Raw genomic sequence first — 18,253 nt, 5'->3', positions numbered from 1 at the left:
ATCTAAGTATTCAGAGTATTATACTTCCTGGTTTAAATAATGATACTGCAGAGTCGTCATTTATAGTTAGCAAGCGCTTAACAATTAAGTGTCAAAGTTGCGTATTTATTTTGTATTCAATCATCACAAATGATCAATGAACCTACCAGGTACAACTCCAAAGCCGTAAACACGGGCACCCTGATAGATATCATCCTAACCAACTTGCCCTCTCAATACACCTCTGCTGTTTTCAACCCAGATCTCAGCGATCACTGCCTCATTGCCTGCATCCGTAATGGGTCAGCGGTCAAACGACCTCCACTCATCACTATCAAACGCTCCCTGAAACACTTCAGCGAGCAGGGCTTTCTAACCGACCTGCCGGGGTATCCTGGAAGGATATCAACCTCATCCCGTCAGTAGAGGATGCCTGGTTATTTTTTTAAATGCCTTCCTCACCATCTTAAATAAGCATGCCCCATTCAAGAAATTTAGAACCAGGAACAGATATAGCCCTTGGTTCTCTCCAGACCTGACTGCCCTTAACCAACACAAAAACATCCTGTGGCGTTCTGCATTAGCACCGAACAGCCCCGGTGAAATGCAACTTTTTAGGGAAGTTAGAAACCAATATACACAGGCAGTTAGAAAAGCCAAGGCTAGCTTTTTCAAGCAGAAATTTGCTTCCTGCAACACAAACTCAAAAAAGTTCTGGGACATTGTAAAGTCTATGGAGAATAAGAGCACCTCCTCCCAGCTGCGCACTGCACTGAGGATAGGAAACTCTGTCAGCACCGATAAATCCACTATAATTGAGAATTTCAATAAGCATTTTACTATGGCTGGCCATGCTTTCCACCTGGCCACCCCTACCCCGGTCAACAGCACTGCACCCCCCACAGCAACTCGCCCAAGCCTTCCCCATTTCTCCTTGTATCAAATCCAGCCAGCTGATGTTCTGAAAGAGCTGCAAAATCTGGACCCCCACAAATCAGCCGGGCTAGGCAATCTGGACACTTTCTTTCTAAAATTATCTGCCGAAATTGTTGCAACCCTTATTACTAGCCTGTTCAACCTCTCTTTCGATATCTTAACCGCCATAGATAAGAAACAGTACTGTGCAGCCGTATTCATTGACCTGGCCAAGGCTTTCGACTGTCAATCACCACATCCTCATCGGCAGACTCAACAGCCTTGGTTTCTCAAATGATTGCCTCGACTGGTTCACCAACTACTTCTCCGACAGAGTTCAGTGTGTCAAATCTGAGTGCCTGTTGTCCGGGCCTCTGGCAGTCTCTATGGGGGTGCCACAGGGTTCAATTCTTGGGCCGACTCTCTTCTCTGTATATATCAATGATGTCGCTCTTGCTGCTGGTGAGTCTCTGATCCACCTCTACGCAGACGACACCATTCTGTATACTTCTGGCCCATCTTTGGACACTGTGTTAACAACCCTCCAGACGAGCTTCAATGCCATACAACTCTCCTTCCGTGGCCTACAACTGCTCTTAAATACAAGTAAAACTAAATGCATGCTCTTCAACTGATCGCTGCCTGCACCTGCCCGCCCCTCCAGCATCACAACTCTGGACGGTTCTGACTTAGAATATGTGGACAACTACAAATACCTAGGTGTCTGGTTAGATCGTAAACTTTCCTTCTAGACTCACATTAAGCATCTCCAATCCAAAATGTAATCTAGAATCGGCTTCCTATTTCACAACACAGCATCTTTCATTCATGCTGCCAAACATACCCTCGTAAAACTGACCATCTTACCGATCCTCGACTTTGGCGATGTCATTTACAAAATAGCCTCCAACACCCTACTCAACAAATTGGATGCAGTCTATCACAGTGCCATCCGTTTTGTCACCAAAGCCCCATATACTACCCACCACTGCGACCTGTACGCTCTCGTTGGCTGGCTCTCGCTTCATACTCGTCGCCAAACCCACTGGCTCCAGGTCATCTATAAGACCCTGCTAGGTAAAGACCCACCTTATCTCTGCTCGCTGGTCACCATAGCTGCACCCACCCGTAGCACGCGTTCCAGCAGGTATATCTCACTTGTCACCCCCAAAGACAATTCCTCCTTTGGCCGCCTCTCCTTCCAGTTCTCTGCTGCCAATGACTGGAACGAACTACAAAAATCTCTGAAACTGGAAACACTTATCTCCCTCACTAGCTTTAAGCACCAGCTGTCAGAGCAGCTCACAGATCACTGCACCTGTACATAGCCCATCTATAAATAGCCCAAACAACTACCTCTTCCCCTACTGTATTTATTTATTTATTTTGCTCCTTTGCACCCCAGTATTTCTACTTTACACACTCGTCTACTGTCAAATCTACCATTCCAGTGTTTTAATTACTATATTGTATTTACTTCGCCACCATGGCCTATTTATTGCCTTTACCTCCCTTATCTCACCTCATTTGCTCACATTGTATATAGACTTGTTTTTCTACTGTATTATTGACTGTATGTTTGTTTTACTCAATGTGTAACTCTGTGTTGTTATATGTGTCAAACTGCTTTGCTTTATCTTGGCCAGGTCGAAGTTGTAAATGAGAACTTGTTCTCAACTTGCCTACCTGGTTAAATAAAGGTGAAATAAAAAATACATTAAAAAAATATTTAAAAAATCTGTATCACATAAGCAGTTTAAGACACTTTTACAAATAATTCCTATCCTGTTGTTCCTATATCAGTTTACAGCATGTCTACGTGTAAGAATATTTACCAGTTCCTTGTTGACACGAGTAGAGGGTATTAGGAGTCCAATCCAGGAGAGTGTACTATGAATTATTTTAGTCGGCTATGTTCCTTAGGGTGGAACGCTATCGCTTATACTTCCTTGAGTCGATAAGTGTACTTTGAGACCTTTGGATTGATCAACTACAAGACAGTGGCCAGAACAACCTCGTTCTGAGGTTGTTTCACTAGTATCAAGTACGTGAGGGAAGGTACTCAGTCTAGCCGTATCAGGGCTAAGTTTGTGCAGAGTTCCTAGATTGTACTTGACTTTTCGTTGAAATCTTACACCTTCTATCAGAGTCGTTCGGTATATCATTTACATTTATGTCATTTAGCAGACGCTCTTATCCAGAGCGACTTACAAATTGGTGCATTCACCTTATGATATCCAGTGGAACAACCACTTTACAATAGTACATCTATATCTTTTTGGGGGGGTGGGTAGAAGGATTACTTTATCCTATCCCAGGTATTCCTTAAAGAGGTGGGGTTTCAGGTGTCTCCGGAAGGTGGTGATTGACTCCGCTGTCCTGGCGTCGTGAGGGAGCTTGTTCCACCATTGGGGTGCCAGAGCAGCGAACAGTTTTGACTGGGCTGAGCGGGAACTGTGCTTCCGCAGAGGTAGGGAGGCGAGCAGGCCAGAGGTGGATGAACGCAGTGCCCTTCTTTGGGTGTAGGGACTGATCAGAGCCTGAAGGTACGGAGGTGCCGTTCCCCTCACAGCTCCGTAGGCAAGCACCATGGTCTTGTAGCAGATGCAAGCTTCAACTGGAAGCCAGTGGAGTGTGCGGAGGAGCGGGGTAACGTGAGAGAACTTGGGAAGGTTGAACACCAGACGGGCTGCGGCGTTCTGGATGAGTTGTAAGGGTTTAATGGCACAGGCAGGGAGCCCCGCCAGCAGCGAGTTGCAGTAATCCAGACGGGAGATGACAAGTGCCTGGATTAGGACCTGCGCCGCTTCCTGTGTAAGGCAGGGTCATACTCTGCGAATGTTGTAGAGCATGAACCTACAGGATCGGGTCACCGCCTTGATGTTAGCTGAGAACGACAGGGTGTTGTCCAGGGTCACGCCAAGGCTCTTAGCATTTGGGAGGAGGACACAATGGAGTTGTCAACCGTGATGGCGAGATCATGGAACGGGCAGTCCTTCCCCGGGAGGAAGAGCAGCTCCGTCTTGCCGAGGTTCAGCTTGAGGTGGTGATCCGTCATCCACACTGATATGTCTGCCAGACATGCAGAGATGCGATTCGCCACCTGGTTATCAGAAGGGGGAAAGGAGAAGATTAATTGTGTGTCGTCTGCGTAGCAATGATAGGAGAGACCATGTGAGGATATGACAGAGCCAAGTGACTTGGTGTATAGCGAGAATAGGAGAGGGCCTAGAACTGAGCCCTGGGGGACACCAGTGGTGAGAGCACGTGGTGCGGAGACGGATTCTCGCCACGCCACCTGGTAGGAGCGACCTGTCAGGTAGGACGCAATCCAAGAGTGAGCCACGCCAGAGATGCCCAACTCGGAGAGGGTGGAGAGGAGGATCTGATGGTTCACAGTATCAAAGGCAGCAGATAGGTCTAGAAGGATGAGAGCAGAGGAGAGAGAGTTAGCTTTAGCAGTGCGGAGAGCCTCCTCGACACAGAGAAGAGCGGTCTCAGTTGAATGGCCTGTCTTGAAACCTGACTGATTTGGATCAAGAAGGTCATTCTGAGAGAGATAGCAAGAGAGCTGGCCAAGGACGGCACGCTCAAGAGTTTTGGAGAGAAAAGAAAGAAGGGATACTGGTCTGTAGTTGTTGACATCGGAGGGATCGAGTGTAGGTTTTTTGAGAAGGGGTGCAACTCTCGCTCTCTTGAAGACGGAAGGGACGTAGCCAGCGGTCAAGGATGAGTTGATGAGCGAGGTGAGGTAGGGGAGAAGGTCTCTGGAAATGGTCTGGAGAAGAGAGGAGGGGATAGGGTCAAGCGGGCAGGTTGTTGGGCGGCCGGCCGTCACAAGTCGCAAGATTTCATCTGGAGAGAGAGGGGAGAAAGAGGTCAAAGCATAGGGTAGGGCAACGTGAGCAGGACCAGCGGTGTCGTTTGACTTAACAAACGAGGATCGAATGTCGTCAACCTTCTTTTCAAAATGGTTGACGAAGTCATCCGCAGAGAGGGAGGGGGGGGGGGGGAGGGGAGGAGGATTCAGGAGGGAGGAGAAGGTGGTAAAGAGCTTCCTAGGGTTAGAGGCAGATGCTTGGAATTTAGAGTGGTAGAAAGTGGCTTTAGCAGCAGAAACAGAGGAAGAAAATGTAGAGAGGAGGGAGTGAAAAGATGCCAGGTCCGCAGGGAGACTAGTTTTCCTCCATTTCCGCTCGGCTGCCCGGAGCCCTGTTCTGTGAGCTCGCAATGAGTCGTCAAGCCACGGAGCAGGAGGGGAGGATCGAGCCGGCCGGGAGGATAGGGGACATAGAGAGTCAAAGGATGCAGAAAGGGAGGAGAGGAGGGTTGAGGAAGCAGAATCAGGAGATTGGTTGGAGAAGGTTTGAGCAGAGGGAAGAGATGATATGATGGAAGTGGAGAGAGTAGCAGGAGAGAGAGAGCGAAGGTTGCGACGGCGCAATACCATCTGAGTAGGGGCAGAGTGAGTAGTGTTGGAGGGCGATAAATGATAAGGATGTTAAGTTTGAATGGGCTAGTGACTGTGACAGCATGGAATTCAAATGAGGAGATCGACAGATGGGTCAGGGGAGAAAGAGAGAATGTCCACTTGGGAGAGATGAGGATTCCAGTGCCACCACCCCGCTGACCAGATGCTCTCGGGGTATGCGAGAACACGTGGTCAGACGAGGAGAGAGCAGTAGGAGAAGCAGTGTTTTCTGTGGTAATCCATGTTTCCGTCAGCGCCAAGAAGTCGAGGGACTGGAGGGTAGCATAGGCTGAGATGAACTCTGCCTTGTTGGCCGCAGACCGGCAGTTCCAGAGGCTGCCGGAGACGTGGAACTCCACGTGGGTCGTGCGCGCTGGGACCACCAGTTCTAGTTACACTTATTTAGATCTCCGTGTATAGCGTAATAAGATTCCAATTGGTGCTCTAAGAGAATTCGCTAGCCGTGCAGTGCAGTAGCTCTGTCTCTAAAATCTGGTCACACTCTCCCATTGAATTCTATCTCCTTATATACTCTTTTAAACTCTGCCTATGCTTTCAGCTAGACAAGTTATCTATCTCATGGTATGCTAGACAAGTTATCTAGCCCCATTTCCTGTAACAATTGTATCCAGTCAAGTGAGTCATCCTCTTCCGCCACTGCTCTCTCTACCCAAATAGGGTCATCGAAGGAAACAGTAGGGGAAGTTGAATATTGTACAGGAGACCCCACAGCCATTCTTTGTGCTTTTGCTACACACTCATGTGCCTGGATCCTATTTACCATTTTTGTCAAATTACTGTTTGCCTATAACCCAATAAAGACACCATTAATAAATGTGTTCTGTTTCTTTTGTCATTCCCCTCACATCATTATAGCTTATCTGTGAATTTGTGCTTCGCATTATCGAATGTAATAAGCACCCCCATGTCTGGAAAAAGTCCTAACAATTGCATCGGTGGCAAGAAAGCCTACCACAGATGCAATCTCCTAGCCTACATATTATATTTTGAGAGATTTGCAGGCAGTGGTTAACTATATGTGCCTTTTTTCACGAAAATAGGCTTGTGAAATGTGATGAACTATAAGACAATGGTCGACAATGCCGTGCTGCAAACAGATGCCATTTCCTGAGTTTCTGAACTCACCTCACTCCTCTTGGGGACAGGCCGACTTTTGTTAACTTTCTGAAACACAACTCAAAGGCAAAAAAAACAAACTATTATATAGCTAAATGTCTTAAGAAACATTAAGTTAACCTTTCTGAAGCCGTTAAGGTAGTAGAACAATTCATGCATGTCATTAGGCTACACTTAAGTGACAGACTCCTTTCAAACAGACTCGATCATTTCATTCCCTGAAATATTTATGTTATATAGCTTGTTCTGTTCATTTAGCGTGTTAACGACCACTTAACTACCCAAATAGATACATTTTTTAGGACTCAACTTTATATCGGTGTCATTACAGCGTCTGTGATAGCATGGGCAGCGCCATTGAGGCTACAACCCATAGGAATTCCCATCCAGTTGGCTACTTTAAAAAAGGGCAGAAGCATGGTGGAAGCCCTCAATGGCGCTGCCCATGCTAAAACACCCTTTGGGCCACTAGAGGCCTCTATCATTCTCTATGGTCTGCACTGCAGAAGTCTGCACAAGAGACGTGCACATGCACGCTTTGGCTGTCCCTAATTTCTTGAACGATGTGATGTGCAGTTCACAGACCAGAAATATTACTACCATAACCATTCCACAACAAAAAAGCTCAACTCAAATGCACTGTTGTTATTTGCATCATTTATTCCACACATACAGGTGTCTTGGAAAAATAAAATAACCTGAGGGACAAACAGTCGCTCAACATGTTTTAGCCAGTCAAATTAAAAAGACACAAAGATGAGATGACAAAGTGACCAAACGCATTGAGACAAAATGACAAATCAAAATGAGTCACAACCGTAAAAATTCAAACAATTACAAAGTCCAACTCAGGAGAACATATGAGACACTTTATCCAACCTTGTCCCACATGGAATTAGGTGACAGGATGGGACTAGAAGGCGAAAAGGGATGGAAGACAAGAGAAAGTAACAGAGAAAAGAATACAAAAGGTAGCCCACTAGTACAAGTGAAAAGTAACAACAGATGTGTTGGGTCAAGGAAGATAACATGGGGAAACATGTAATAACAGACAAATTAGGGAGTAAGAGACATTCATTAAATAGCGGAACAATCAATAGAGATTTTTTATTCTCCAATGTCTACCCTTTTAAATTAGGTTTCAGTAACACAGAATAGGTCATCATACAGAGAAAACATTGACAAAAGGAAAATACAGAACACCTTATTATAGCAAACTAACTCAGAGTTAGTCATACACCCAAGCGCCACAAGTTGTTCAAGATTAATGCTTTAAAAAAAAATCACCCTTCAATTAAAAGGAACAGCTTTTTTCTATCAAAGCCTTCCCAGTGTATACCCATTTTAAAATGTAACTAGGACCTTTTCACACTTTACTAGTGGGTGCCAGTAAGTTGTCAAATGAGTAAATAGTTTTGCTCGACAGTAAAAATGACCTGTCAGCGTGAGAGCTGAAACTGATTTGTGCTGGACACATGGATGGAATGGAACTTGGCTCACTGGTCAAATGCTAGATGCTGAGAGGGAACGGCTAGGAAGAGTTGCAGTCAAATGAGTCAAGTTCTGTCTACTACACTTTATGTCCTGGTCTGGTTCCATCTGGTGTGAGACATTACCAATCTAGGTTTAGCTTTGCTGACTATTTATTTCGTGCAATAAACGAACAAGCAGCTAAAATAATTTCTAGGATTTTTTTAAGCCCTAAGGTGTATGAAATTCAATATTTTAATCTTTATCAGTCAATACATTTTTATGAAATCCTGCCACGTCATTTTGGACATGCAATGGAAATAATGTCTGATTTTATACATTTATTTTTGTTATCATTCCCATTCATGTCAAACCAAATAAATCATAAAATGTACACTTTATCCACATCATCAATAGCCCTAAATTGTGGTAAAGAACAGAAGATGGTGGCAAAAGTAATGATCCATAGGTTTCCTTTATTTCCTTTATTTTTTTTTTAATAATGTCAGATATTTGAATCAGCACAAGTAGGGGCACCCAGGAGTAACGGGAACCCATGGGTAGCTGGGGTGTGACCACAACCCCACCAGTGGCCGTGAACCCGTTGGGAACAGCATGCAGAGCAGTGTGGCACCAGAGTCACTCCAGACGGCACCAGAGTCACTCCAGGCGGCACCAGACCTCGGGGCCTGAGGACCAGAACCACAGGCTGCTGAACCTGAGCCAGGCTCTCTGACACCAGGTGGCATCTAGCAACAGGGCCACCTGCATACTAACTGCTTCACTGACTGACTGACTGACTGACACACAGCATAGGAGGGAAACAGGAGTGGAGGTTGTGAAAGGAGAGAGAGATTGAGAGAAAGAAAGAGGGGACAATGGCGGGTTGGATAAGAGAGAAAAGAATCCCAGGGGAATGTACTGTGTGAGTGAGTGATTCTCGCTCAAAAAAGTAAGACTTGAGTGTGCACTTCAGTGTGTTAACAAATGTGCGTTTATAAATGGTGCGTCCAGTATGATGTGCGTTGGTTGGATTTTTATTGAATGTATTATGTGCATATGATGATGATGATATGTGAAATTAAGTGTTACTGTGTATGTATGTATGGGGAGGGGGCAGTGCTCATGGCTGTTTCCAGTGGGAGAATGGCAGGTCAGAGGTGAGAAGTCAGTGTCTAAGGGTCACAGTGGGGTTGAGGCGAGGTCAGATTCGGGGCAACTGCTTCTCAATGAATTCCTTCACTGCTGCCATCTCCTGCAAAATCAAAATAAAGAGGCTTATAAGAAACCGAACACCATGAATACTTCCACACCGATACTCATAGAAAACCATTAGCACACACAGAACAACATTGATACTCATAGAAAACCATTAGCACACACAGAACAACATTGATACTCATATAAAACCATTAGCACACATAAAACAACATTGATACTCATAGAAAACCATTAGCACACATAAAACAACATTGATACTCATAGAAAACCATTAGCACACATAGAACATCGATACTCATGCATGTTACAACCAACATCCCCTTTTACCTGAGGACAGGAGCTGTGCACAAGTCCCGGGTAGGTCCGGAAGGTAATTTTCTGAGGGTTGACGATGACCTTGAGCTTCTCGGCCGTCATGGCCCCAAACTGCACTGGGATCATGGGGTCCATCTCCCCATGACATTGCAGTATGGGCATGTCTCTGTTCCCACTGGCGCTCGCCGCCTAATGGGAACAACAGACCATTACATCCAATTAATACAATAGGTGAAGACCAAGACCAGGTTCTAACACCAAATCACATATCCAGTTCATTCATATCTACACAGCAAAATCATCAAGACCAACGGAGAGTACATTTTCCAGTTTGGAATCCAGCCCAGTAATAAAAGAAACAGCTCTGTGGAATGTTCAGGGGCCGGAGAGTACCGTGCATTTTGGACAAACAAGTAAGCTGTGTAACTGTACCTGTGGGAAACTCTTGTGAAGCGGTAACCAGCAACTGAGAGCGACCACGCCCGCCAATTGCTGCTGACAGGTGAGAGCGGTATACAAGGACAGAGCCCCACCCTGGGAGACGGAACAATAGAGGGAAATAGGGGTAGAATGTGTTTTGACCTATAATGTTCACATGGTTAACACAGTTTAAACAGCAATGTTGAGAAGAGAAAAAAAAAATCACTGATAATCAGGAACTCCAAAAAAAGAGGACTTCATTTGCACAACACCTCCGTAGCAATTCACATTGACGCTTACCTGAGAGAACCCTCCAAGGAGCACACGATTGGCGGGTATCCCATTCTTTGCCTCATGGTCGATTATGGCCTTGACTGTGGAAAAGAATGAAAACGGAAATTGAACATATACAGTATATAGTGGGGCTGATAATGTCTAGTAATGATGCACACTGTGCTTTCGCTAACATGGTTGTGTGAATAGAGCTTGGTATGATATCTATATGCATCTACAATGATATATATATATATATATATATATAGTACTGGTGTCACACTGAATGACTTACTGTTCTCCGCTGCCCTCTTGATGCCAGCCTCGTCCTCTGGAGAATCTGGGCTGAGACCCATCAGGTCAAACCTACAGATCCATGGTCAGTCAATTGAATACACATCTCATACAGTGAACTCCAAAAGTACTGGCACAGTGAAATGTTTTGTTGTTTTGGCTCTGTACTCAAGCACTTTGGGTTTGAAATGATTCAATGTCGATGAGGTTAAAGTGCAGACCATATCAGATGAACCGTTTAGAAATTATAGCACTTTTTGTACATTTTAGGGGACCAAAAGCTCAAATTCCCTGAGATTAAAGCTGACAGTCTACACTTCAACCGTCAATATGTCACTGTCCCAATACTTTTGGAGCTTACTGTATATCTTATGTGCCCCTGGTATCCTGATAGTGTGTGAATCCGTCTTTGAAGGAATTCCTCGTTCGACAAATCTCTTACCCAAAGGAAATCTCTTTTCCACTGAAGTGTAGGTTAGAGTCAAGCCATTGGCCAATGACATATTTTTCAGATCAGTGCAAACATATAACTCACCATGAGGGCATGGTCATCTTCATATTGAGAGTGACGGGGATTCTGGGTCTGCGGACAAACAAGTGAATCAATGTGAGTACACATGGGTGGAGGAATACAAAGTGGTTGTATAGAAAGATCAGAGATGAGACACTACCAAATAGAAGATTCAACTCTCTGATTACATCCTACTCTGGAAATTGAGACAGAGGCACTTAAGCAGAGAAATAAACTTGTCAGAAAATGTGAGATAATCCTACAGACTTACGCGTGGGGGCAGATATACTTTACATGTGGCAGTCGGATAGCCGTCATGGCATCTGCCCAGCTATGCCTGACAACAGGAAGAAAAAGAGCAAGTCAGAGAGAGAACGTTGTACTCTATACAGATTAGGCTATAAGACAGAACGATTTATACAGAGTATAAAGGCGCCCTCATACTAGGTTCAGTTTCCTCATAGCAGAACTTGGCTAGGCGAAGTGAACGTCTGTGCCTCGCATACTCCCTTAAAAGACTGTCGCTTGAAAAACAATTATTATTATTTTTTTTACCATTTGTCCCTCTTGAGACGCCGTAAAACAAGTCATTATACAACAATGACCGTATATATGAAGGTGCACACTTCCTCAAAATAGTCTGAATTAATCTAAGATAAATCATGAAAATTGTAATAAATTGACATTTTTGAAGAGGATGTCTTAGTCGCGCAATTTTACATCTAACTAACATGTTTGGTGCAGTATTTCTCAAGTGAAAACATTTGCATGAAACTAGTCGTCTCTCGTTGAATGACAAGAAACACTTTAATTGAAGAATCCCGTCCATAGTACCTAATCCTACTAGGAGTAGTACTGTTGATCAATCCCTGACAAAGGGGCGCAGACTTCGGCTACCGAACTTCGACTTGCCTCAAGAAGAAAAAAAAAAGATGTGTGCATGAACAGCCGGAAAAAAACCTGCCGAACACCAAAACGTCTCAAAATGTTGTTTTAATACATGCAAACTGTTGACTGGGAAGCATGCAACGGGCTTCAGACAGAAAACTCACCCTGAGTCACCCAAACCATGAAGGAAGATCACCTGTGGTAGAATAGGGGAGATTGACCATTTTACATTGGTTAATGGTGCATTACGAACCACAGAGAACATCAATGAGCATGCCAGTTTACTGGCTACTGCACTGTATTTGCATATGAACACCATGAACAAGTGAATCAGGCCCAACAACGGGCAAATTCCTACTCAGTTGATATTACTGCTTGCCAACTCTAAATAATAGTATTTAATCAGAGGCAGCATAAGAGAAACAAAATGAATTTGGCGAGCCAGATAGAACGTACCAACAAAAAAAAAAAAATATATATATATATATATATATATATATATAAATAAATAAATAAAAATAATAAAAAATATATATATATATATATATATAAATAAAAATTAAAAAATAAATAAAAATCGGTAAAAATCAAATATGAGCATTCACAAATTAATTCAATTGAGTTGGTTTTCACCTTACAAGTGCTTACAGACCCAAATAACTTTGGTGTAATCAGTTTGTTATGCCTTCAAGGGGCAATATTTTAACATAGCACAGTTCTGATAGGGCTGTGCAACCACACCAAATAATATCTCACAGGGCACAGACGGCAGTTCAACGTTATGTTATTTACATTTGGTTGAATTGTTAACTAACGTGAATTCAAATCAAAGATGTTAATGCGAGTGTAGCAAAATGCTTGTGCTTCTAGTTCCGACCATGCAGTAATATCTAACAATTTCACAACAACTACCTTATACACACACAAGTGTAAAGGAATGAATAAGAATATGTACATAAAAATATGACTGAGCGATGGCCGAACGGCATAGGCAAGATGGTATAGAGTACAGTATATACATATGAGATGAGTAATGTAGGGTATGTAAACATTATATAAAGTGGCATTGTTTAAAGTGGCTAGTGATACATGTATTACATCCATTTTTCATTATTAAAGTGGCTAGATATGAGTCGGTATGTTGGCAGCAGCCACTCAATGTTAATGATGGCTGTTTAACAGTCTGATGGCCTTGAGATAGAAGCTGTTTTTCAGTTTCTCGTACCCCTCTTTGATGCACCTGTACTGACCTCCCCTTCTGGATGATAGCGGGGTGAACAGGCAGTGGCTCGGGTGGTTGTTGTCCTTGATGATCTTTTTGGCCTTCCTGTGACATCGGGTGGTGTAGGTGTCCTGGAGGGTAGGTAGTTTGCCCCCGGTGATGCGTTGTGCAGACCTCACTACCCTCTGGAGAGCCTTACGGTTGTGGGCGGAGCATTTGCCGTACCAGGCGGTGATACAGCCCGACAGGATGCTCTCGATTGTGCATCTGTAAAAGTTTGTGAGTGTTTTTGGTGACAAGCCGAATTTCTTCAGCCTCCTGAGGTTGAAGAGGCGCTGCTGCGCCTTCTTCACCACGGTGTCTGTGTGGGTGGACCATTTCAGTTTGTCCGTGATGTGTATGCCGAGGAACTTAAAACTTTCCACCTTCTCCACAACTGTCCCGTCGATGTGCTCCCCTTGCTGTTTCCTGAAGTCCACGGTCATCTCCTATGTTTTGTTGACATTGAGTGTGAAGTTATTTTCCTGACACCACACTCCGAGGGCCCTAACCTCCTCCCTGTAGGCTGTCTCGTCGTTGTTGGTAATCAAGCCTACCACTGTAGTGTCGTCTGCAAATTTGATGATTGAGTTGGAGGCGTACATGGCCATGCAGTCATGGGTGAACAGGGAGTACAGGAGAGGGCTGAGAACGCTCCCTTGTGGGGCCCCAGTGTTGAGGACCAGCGGGGTGGAGATGTTGTTACCTACCCTTACCACCTGGGGGCGGCCCGTCAGGAAGTCCAGGACCCAGTTGCACAGGGCGGGGTCAAGATCCAGGGTCTCGAGCTTAATGACAAGTTTGGAGGGTACTATGGTGTTAAATGCTGAGCTGTAGTCGATGAACAACATTCTTACATAGGTATTCCTCTTGTCCAGATGGGTTAGGGCAGTGTGCAGTGTGATTGCGTCGTCTGTGGACCTATTGGGGCGGTAAGAAAATTGGAGTGGGTCTAGGGTGTCAGGTAGGTATGGTCCTTGCCCTGATTAAAAGCAGTGGTTCGCTCTTTCAGTTTTGCGCGAATGCTGCCATCAATCCACAGTTGCTGGTTGGGATATGTTTTAATAGACGCTGTGGGTACAACATCACCGATGCACTTGCTAATAAACTCACTCACCGAATCAGCGTATTCATCAATGTTTGTCCGACGCTATGCGGAACATATCCCAGTCCATGTGATCGAAGCAATCTTGAAGCGTGGAATCCGATTGGTCGGACCAGCGTTGAACAGACCTGAGCATGGGCACTTCCTGTTTTAGTTTCTGTCTATAGGCTGGGAGCAACAAAATGGAGTCGTGGTCAGATTTTCCGAAAGGAGGGCAGGGAAGGGCTTTATATGCGTCACGGAAGTTAGAATAACAATGATCCAGGATTTTGCCAGCCCGGTTTGTGCATTCGATATGCTGATAAAATTTAGGGAGCCTTGTTTTCAGATTAGCCTTGTTAAAATCCCCAGCTACAATAAATTTCCAGTTTACATAGAGTCAAATTAAGTTATTTCAGGGCCATTGATGTGTCTGATTGGGGCGGGATATACACGACTGTGATTATGATCAAAGAGAATTCTCTTGGTAGATAATGTGGTCGGCATTTGATTGTAAGGAATTCTCAGTCAGGTGAACAAAAGGACTTGAGTTCCTGTATGTTGTTATGATCACACCACGTCTCGTTAATCATAAGGCATACACCCCCGCCCCTCTTCTTACCAGAGAAATGTTTGTTTCTGTCGGTGCGATGCGTGAAGAAGCCAGGTGGCTGTACCGACTCTGATGACGTATCCCGAGTGAGCCATGTTTCCGTAAAACAAAGAACGTTACAATCTCTGATGTCTCTCTGGAAGGAAACCCTTGCTCGGATTTCGTCTACCTTGTTGTCAAGAGACTGGACAATGGCGAGTTGTATGCTCGGGAGCAGTGCACGAAAGTTGGGTGAAAAAAAAAAGACTAAATTACCTTACGTTGAGGACTTTTTGCAAATCCAATCAGTTTTCCCACATTGATTCAACATCAACACATTGATTATTTTTGTTGAAATCACATGGGGAAAAAACGTTGATTAAAGCACTTTTTGCCCAATGGATTCACAGTAGGGCCGGGACGATACCAATATCACAATACTTGTTGCTGTAAACTAGGGGTGGGACGATACTAGTATTGCAGAATTTTTCCATGGCAAAATTTTTTAACCAAAGTATTTAGTCCTTTAAAAACCTGCTGTAGATAAAATAGTGTTCTTTGAATTGGAAAATAAATACTTGTCAGTATCTTGGCAAGCAAACAAAACACGAAGCAGATTTAACTTCTTTAGGAAAAAGTCCTAATTTAAGAGAAACATCTGTCATCATTTATTTATTTTCCAATTCAAAGAACACAATATTTTACATAAAGCAGGTTTTTAAAGGACTAAAGACTTTGGTTTTACATTTTTGCCATGGAAAAAAATACAGCAATACTAGTATCGTCCCAGCCCTAGTTTACAGCGCCTCTGAACTACAAATTAGGTTTAGCATGGCAACTCTTGCACTTCCTTTGATACTTTGCAACAAGTGGGCAAATTTGCTGATGGATGCCATAAGTTACACTATGGTGTTGGTGTGGTCTCTCACCGCAGCGGTCTCCTTCTCTGTCCCGGACACCGTCACAGCCTCGGCAAGCAGCGGCAGAGACATGTTGTTGCCACACATACACTGTAAGGGGTGCTAGAGAGAGGACGGGGGAAAAGGGCATATCAATGACGTTGGCTGGTTATCAACGCAGCTATTCAGCATAGGGACAGACATGATGACAAAAGAACTGAAACTCCCACAGATTATGGCTGCTTTGAACCAAAGAGACAGGCTGAATACTGAGAAGAATCTCTTCAGTCAGCAAGTTTCGAAACTCATTAACTAAATGTACTCTTCCTAACTGTATTTATGTAATTAACCAAGATGCCAATAGGCTAGGACTGATGCCACTGCCTATCCACTGATAATGGATATCGGCTAGCTAGAGCATATTGTTTTCAAAATCAACTCATTTTAATACCCTCGTAGAGTCAGGTTGAGCGACATATGACAACAAAAAGATGAGGCAAGCAAGAGAGAAAGAAACAATGAGAGGAGAAAATGAAAGGAAAAGTAAGGAGGTTAATGTATAAACCTTCAAGGAGATCATACACCGAGTTAGTTACAGTTCCATCCACCTAATGACCGGCAGTTAGTGAAAGCAAAGGGAGAGACAGAAAAAGAGCCAAATCAGGGGAATGATAAATGACAGGCTCAATAGGGAGAAAGAACAGGGCCGTGCATCACACATCACAATAACTTTCTGAACTGCAGTGACACGCATGCTCATTGTGCCTTTGCCTCATTTCCTTGTGACTGTGTTAGCTATTGCATGCTTTAATAGACCAAGTTATATGATTCCCCCAGGAAGGTAGGCCTACAGCACTCTGTCCTTGCTATCCAGAATCCTTGGGACATCCCTACCCAATTGAAGTTGACATTTAAAATGGTTAAGGTTAGGTATAAGTTATGTTACGTAGGGACGTACCAAGGACCCCAGATAGCATTAACCCGATATGATGTGCTCCCTAGATAGTAGGCCTGTTCTGAAGCAATTGGATAGTAGCATCTAGCATCAATGACACAGATGAGGCTTTGTTCCAGCATGCCAGTGTAGTCCTTTGACTTCATACCATCACTTAATGTTAGGCAGCCTATAATTGTGTTTGCAATGCAAACATCCTCAGTCCCTTCAGAGATAACAGAAAGACCACAAATAGCTAATCGGATGGAAATGCACTGATTTCACAGTCACCTCTCTCTCCCTCTGCGCAAGGCTTCTGCTGATGATACAAACAATGCCGCCCATGCACAACTACACCATCACGAGTTCCCATCTGACTTGCATTAAACTGGCTGGGACAAACTAAACGTTGACTGGTTCAGTGGTTGGCGTAAGAAGATGTCCCCCTTGGCTCTTTATTCACTTGCATTTACAGCAGCTAATGGCTCGATTTCCTCAGTAGTCAAGAGCAATAATTACTGGGATAAAGGCCCTGTAAGGTTTACCCGGTGCGTAAATTCTAGCCACCTGGCAAGTATCAAGTCATATGCGGCAGTCAGTATAGCCATCTTTCACCAGCAACACCTGGGGTGTATTCATTCCGCCGATTATGTTGCAAAACGTTTCATAAACGGAACAGGGAGGGACCTACCTGATGTTTTCCAGTAGAAATCTAGTTTTAGTTGCAAAACGGAACTGTTTGGACTAATTACACCGCTAATTTTAAAAGCCAGCTTGGTTATGCAGGCTAGCTAGCTGGAGTGGCTACTTGCAACAGTTATCTTTTTATATTACTTTATTTCGATAATTTGAAGTAGACATATGTGGCTATACATAGACAACCTGCGATTCAGGTTACGGATATTTTGTTCATTTGCTAGCTAAAGGAAAGGAAGGGGGTGGGGATAAAGAAACAATGGGACTGAGAAGCAGCTTAGCTCACTAACCCAGTCGTTGAGCGACCCGGTGGGAGAATTCGGGAGAGGATTAGTACAAAGCCACTAGCTAGATTGTTTCAAACATGGAAAAGCTAGTTAGCTACATCCAAGTAGCCAGTTTAATCCTGTTTAGCTGGCTATAAATCATCACAATGACTAGTTTAGAAAGCTAACCACACAGCAGCAATCTGCATTGTCTCAGTACACTGCCTTCCGCTGCCATTCGAGCTTGGTTCGATTGACATGTGGCCTAAATTCGACCAGGTATTTGAATACATCACTTCCCCATGCCCTTGAACCCCAGTGGTAACCAAAGGCCCATGTGGGTTCGGTACGGACGGGGTAAATTAGTATTGTAAAACCGCGGCCCGCTAATACAAATTCATACACTCACCACTTGCTGTCCAAGAATATCAACAGAACTTCCGCTACTGGTGTAGAGGGGCGGGGATTATTCGTAGTGATGTCATGATGACGTCCCCAACCTCTCTCGAGCTCGCGCTTACCGTACACTCTCCATCAATTGATAGTTACTTTGATAGGCAATACATTCTAGTCCAATTTACAATAAACAAATATATTATACCAAATTCCAAAAGCATATTTTTACAC

General features: G+C 44.1%; 1 protein-coding gene across 5 annotated transcripts; it reads right to left on the bottom strand.

The window, feature by feature from the left end:
* Positions 1–7,139: 7,139 nt before the first annotated feature.
* On the bottom strand, positions 7,140–18,126 carry lypa2 (Acyl-protein thioesterase 2). Of its 5 annotated transcripts, none has more exons than XM_014141500.3 (10): positions 18,036–18,126; positions 15,761–15,853; positions 12,059–12,090; positions 11,278–11,343; positions 11,031–11,078; positions 10,497–10,567; positions 10,229–10,302; positions 9,941–10,042; positions 9,521–9,697; positions 7,140–9,227 (listed from the first exon to the last, which is right to left on the bottom strand). In XM_014141500.3, the coding sequence occupies exons 2-10, from the start codon at positions 15,836–15,838 to the stop codon at positions 9,177–9,179; spliced, it is 699 nt and encodes a 232-aa protein (XP_013996975.1). In that variant the 5' UTR covers positions 15,839–15,853; positions 18,036–18,126; the 3' UTR covers positions 7,140–9,176. The 5 variants fall into 5 exon arrangements, with proteins under 5 accessions (XP_013996975.1, XP_013996974.1, NP_001133254.1 ...); XM_014141499.3 differs by lacking the exon at positions 18,036–18,126 and adding an exon at positions 16,296–16,319; NM_001139782.1 differs by lacking the exon at positions 18,036–18,126 and having other exon boundaries at positions 15,761–15,838.
* Positions 18,127–18,253: the final 127 nt, after the last annotated feature.

This window comes from Salmo salar, chromosome 14 (genome assembly GCF_965601325.2).
Source record: "Salmo salar chromosome 14, fSalSal1, whole genome shotgun sequence".
Classification (NCBI taxonomy): domain Eukaryota; kingdom Metazoa; phylum Chordata; class Actinopteri; order Salmoniformes; family Salmonidae; genus Salmo; species Salmo salar.
The sequence above is the reverse complement of the archived record's forward strand: the minus strand, read 5'-3'. Positions and strand labels throughout refer to the sequence as shown.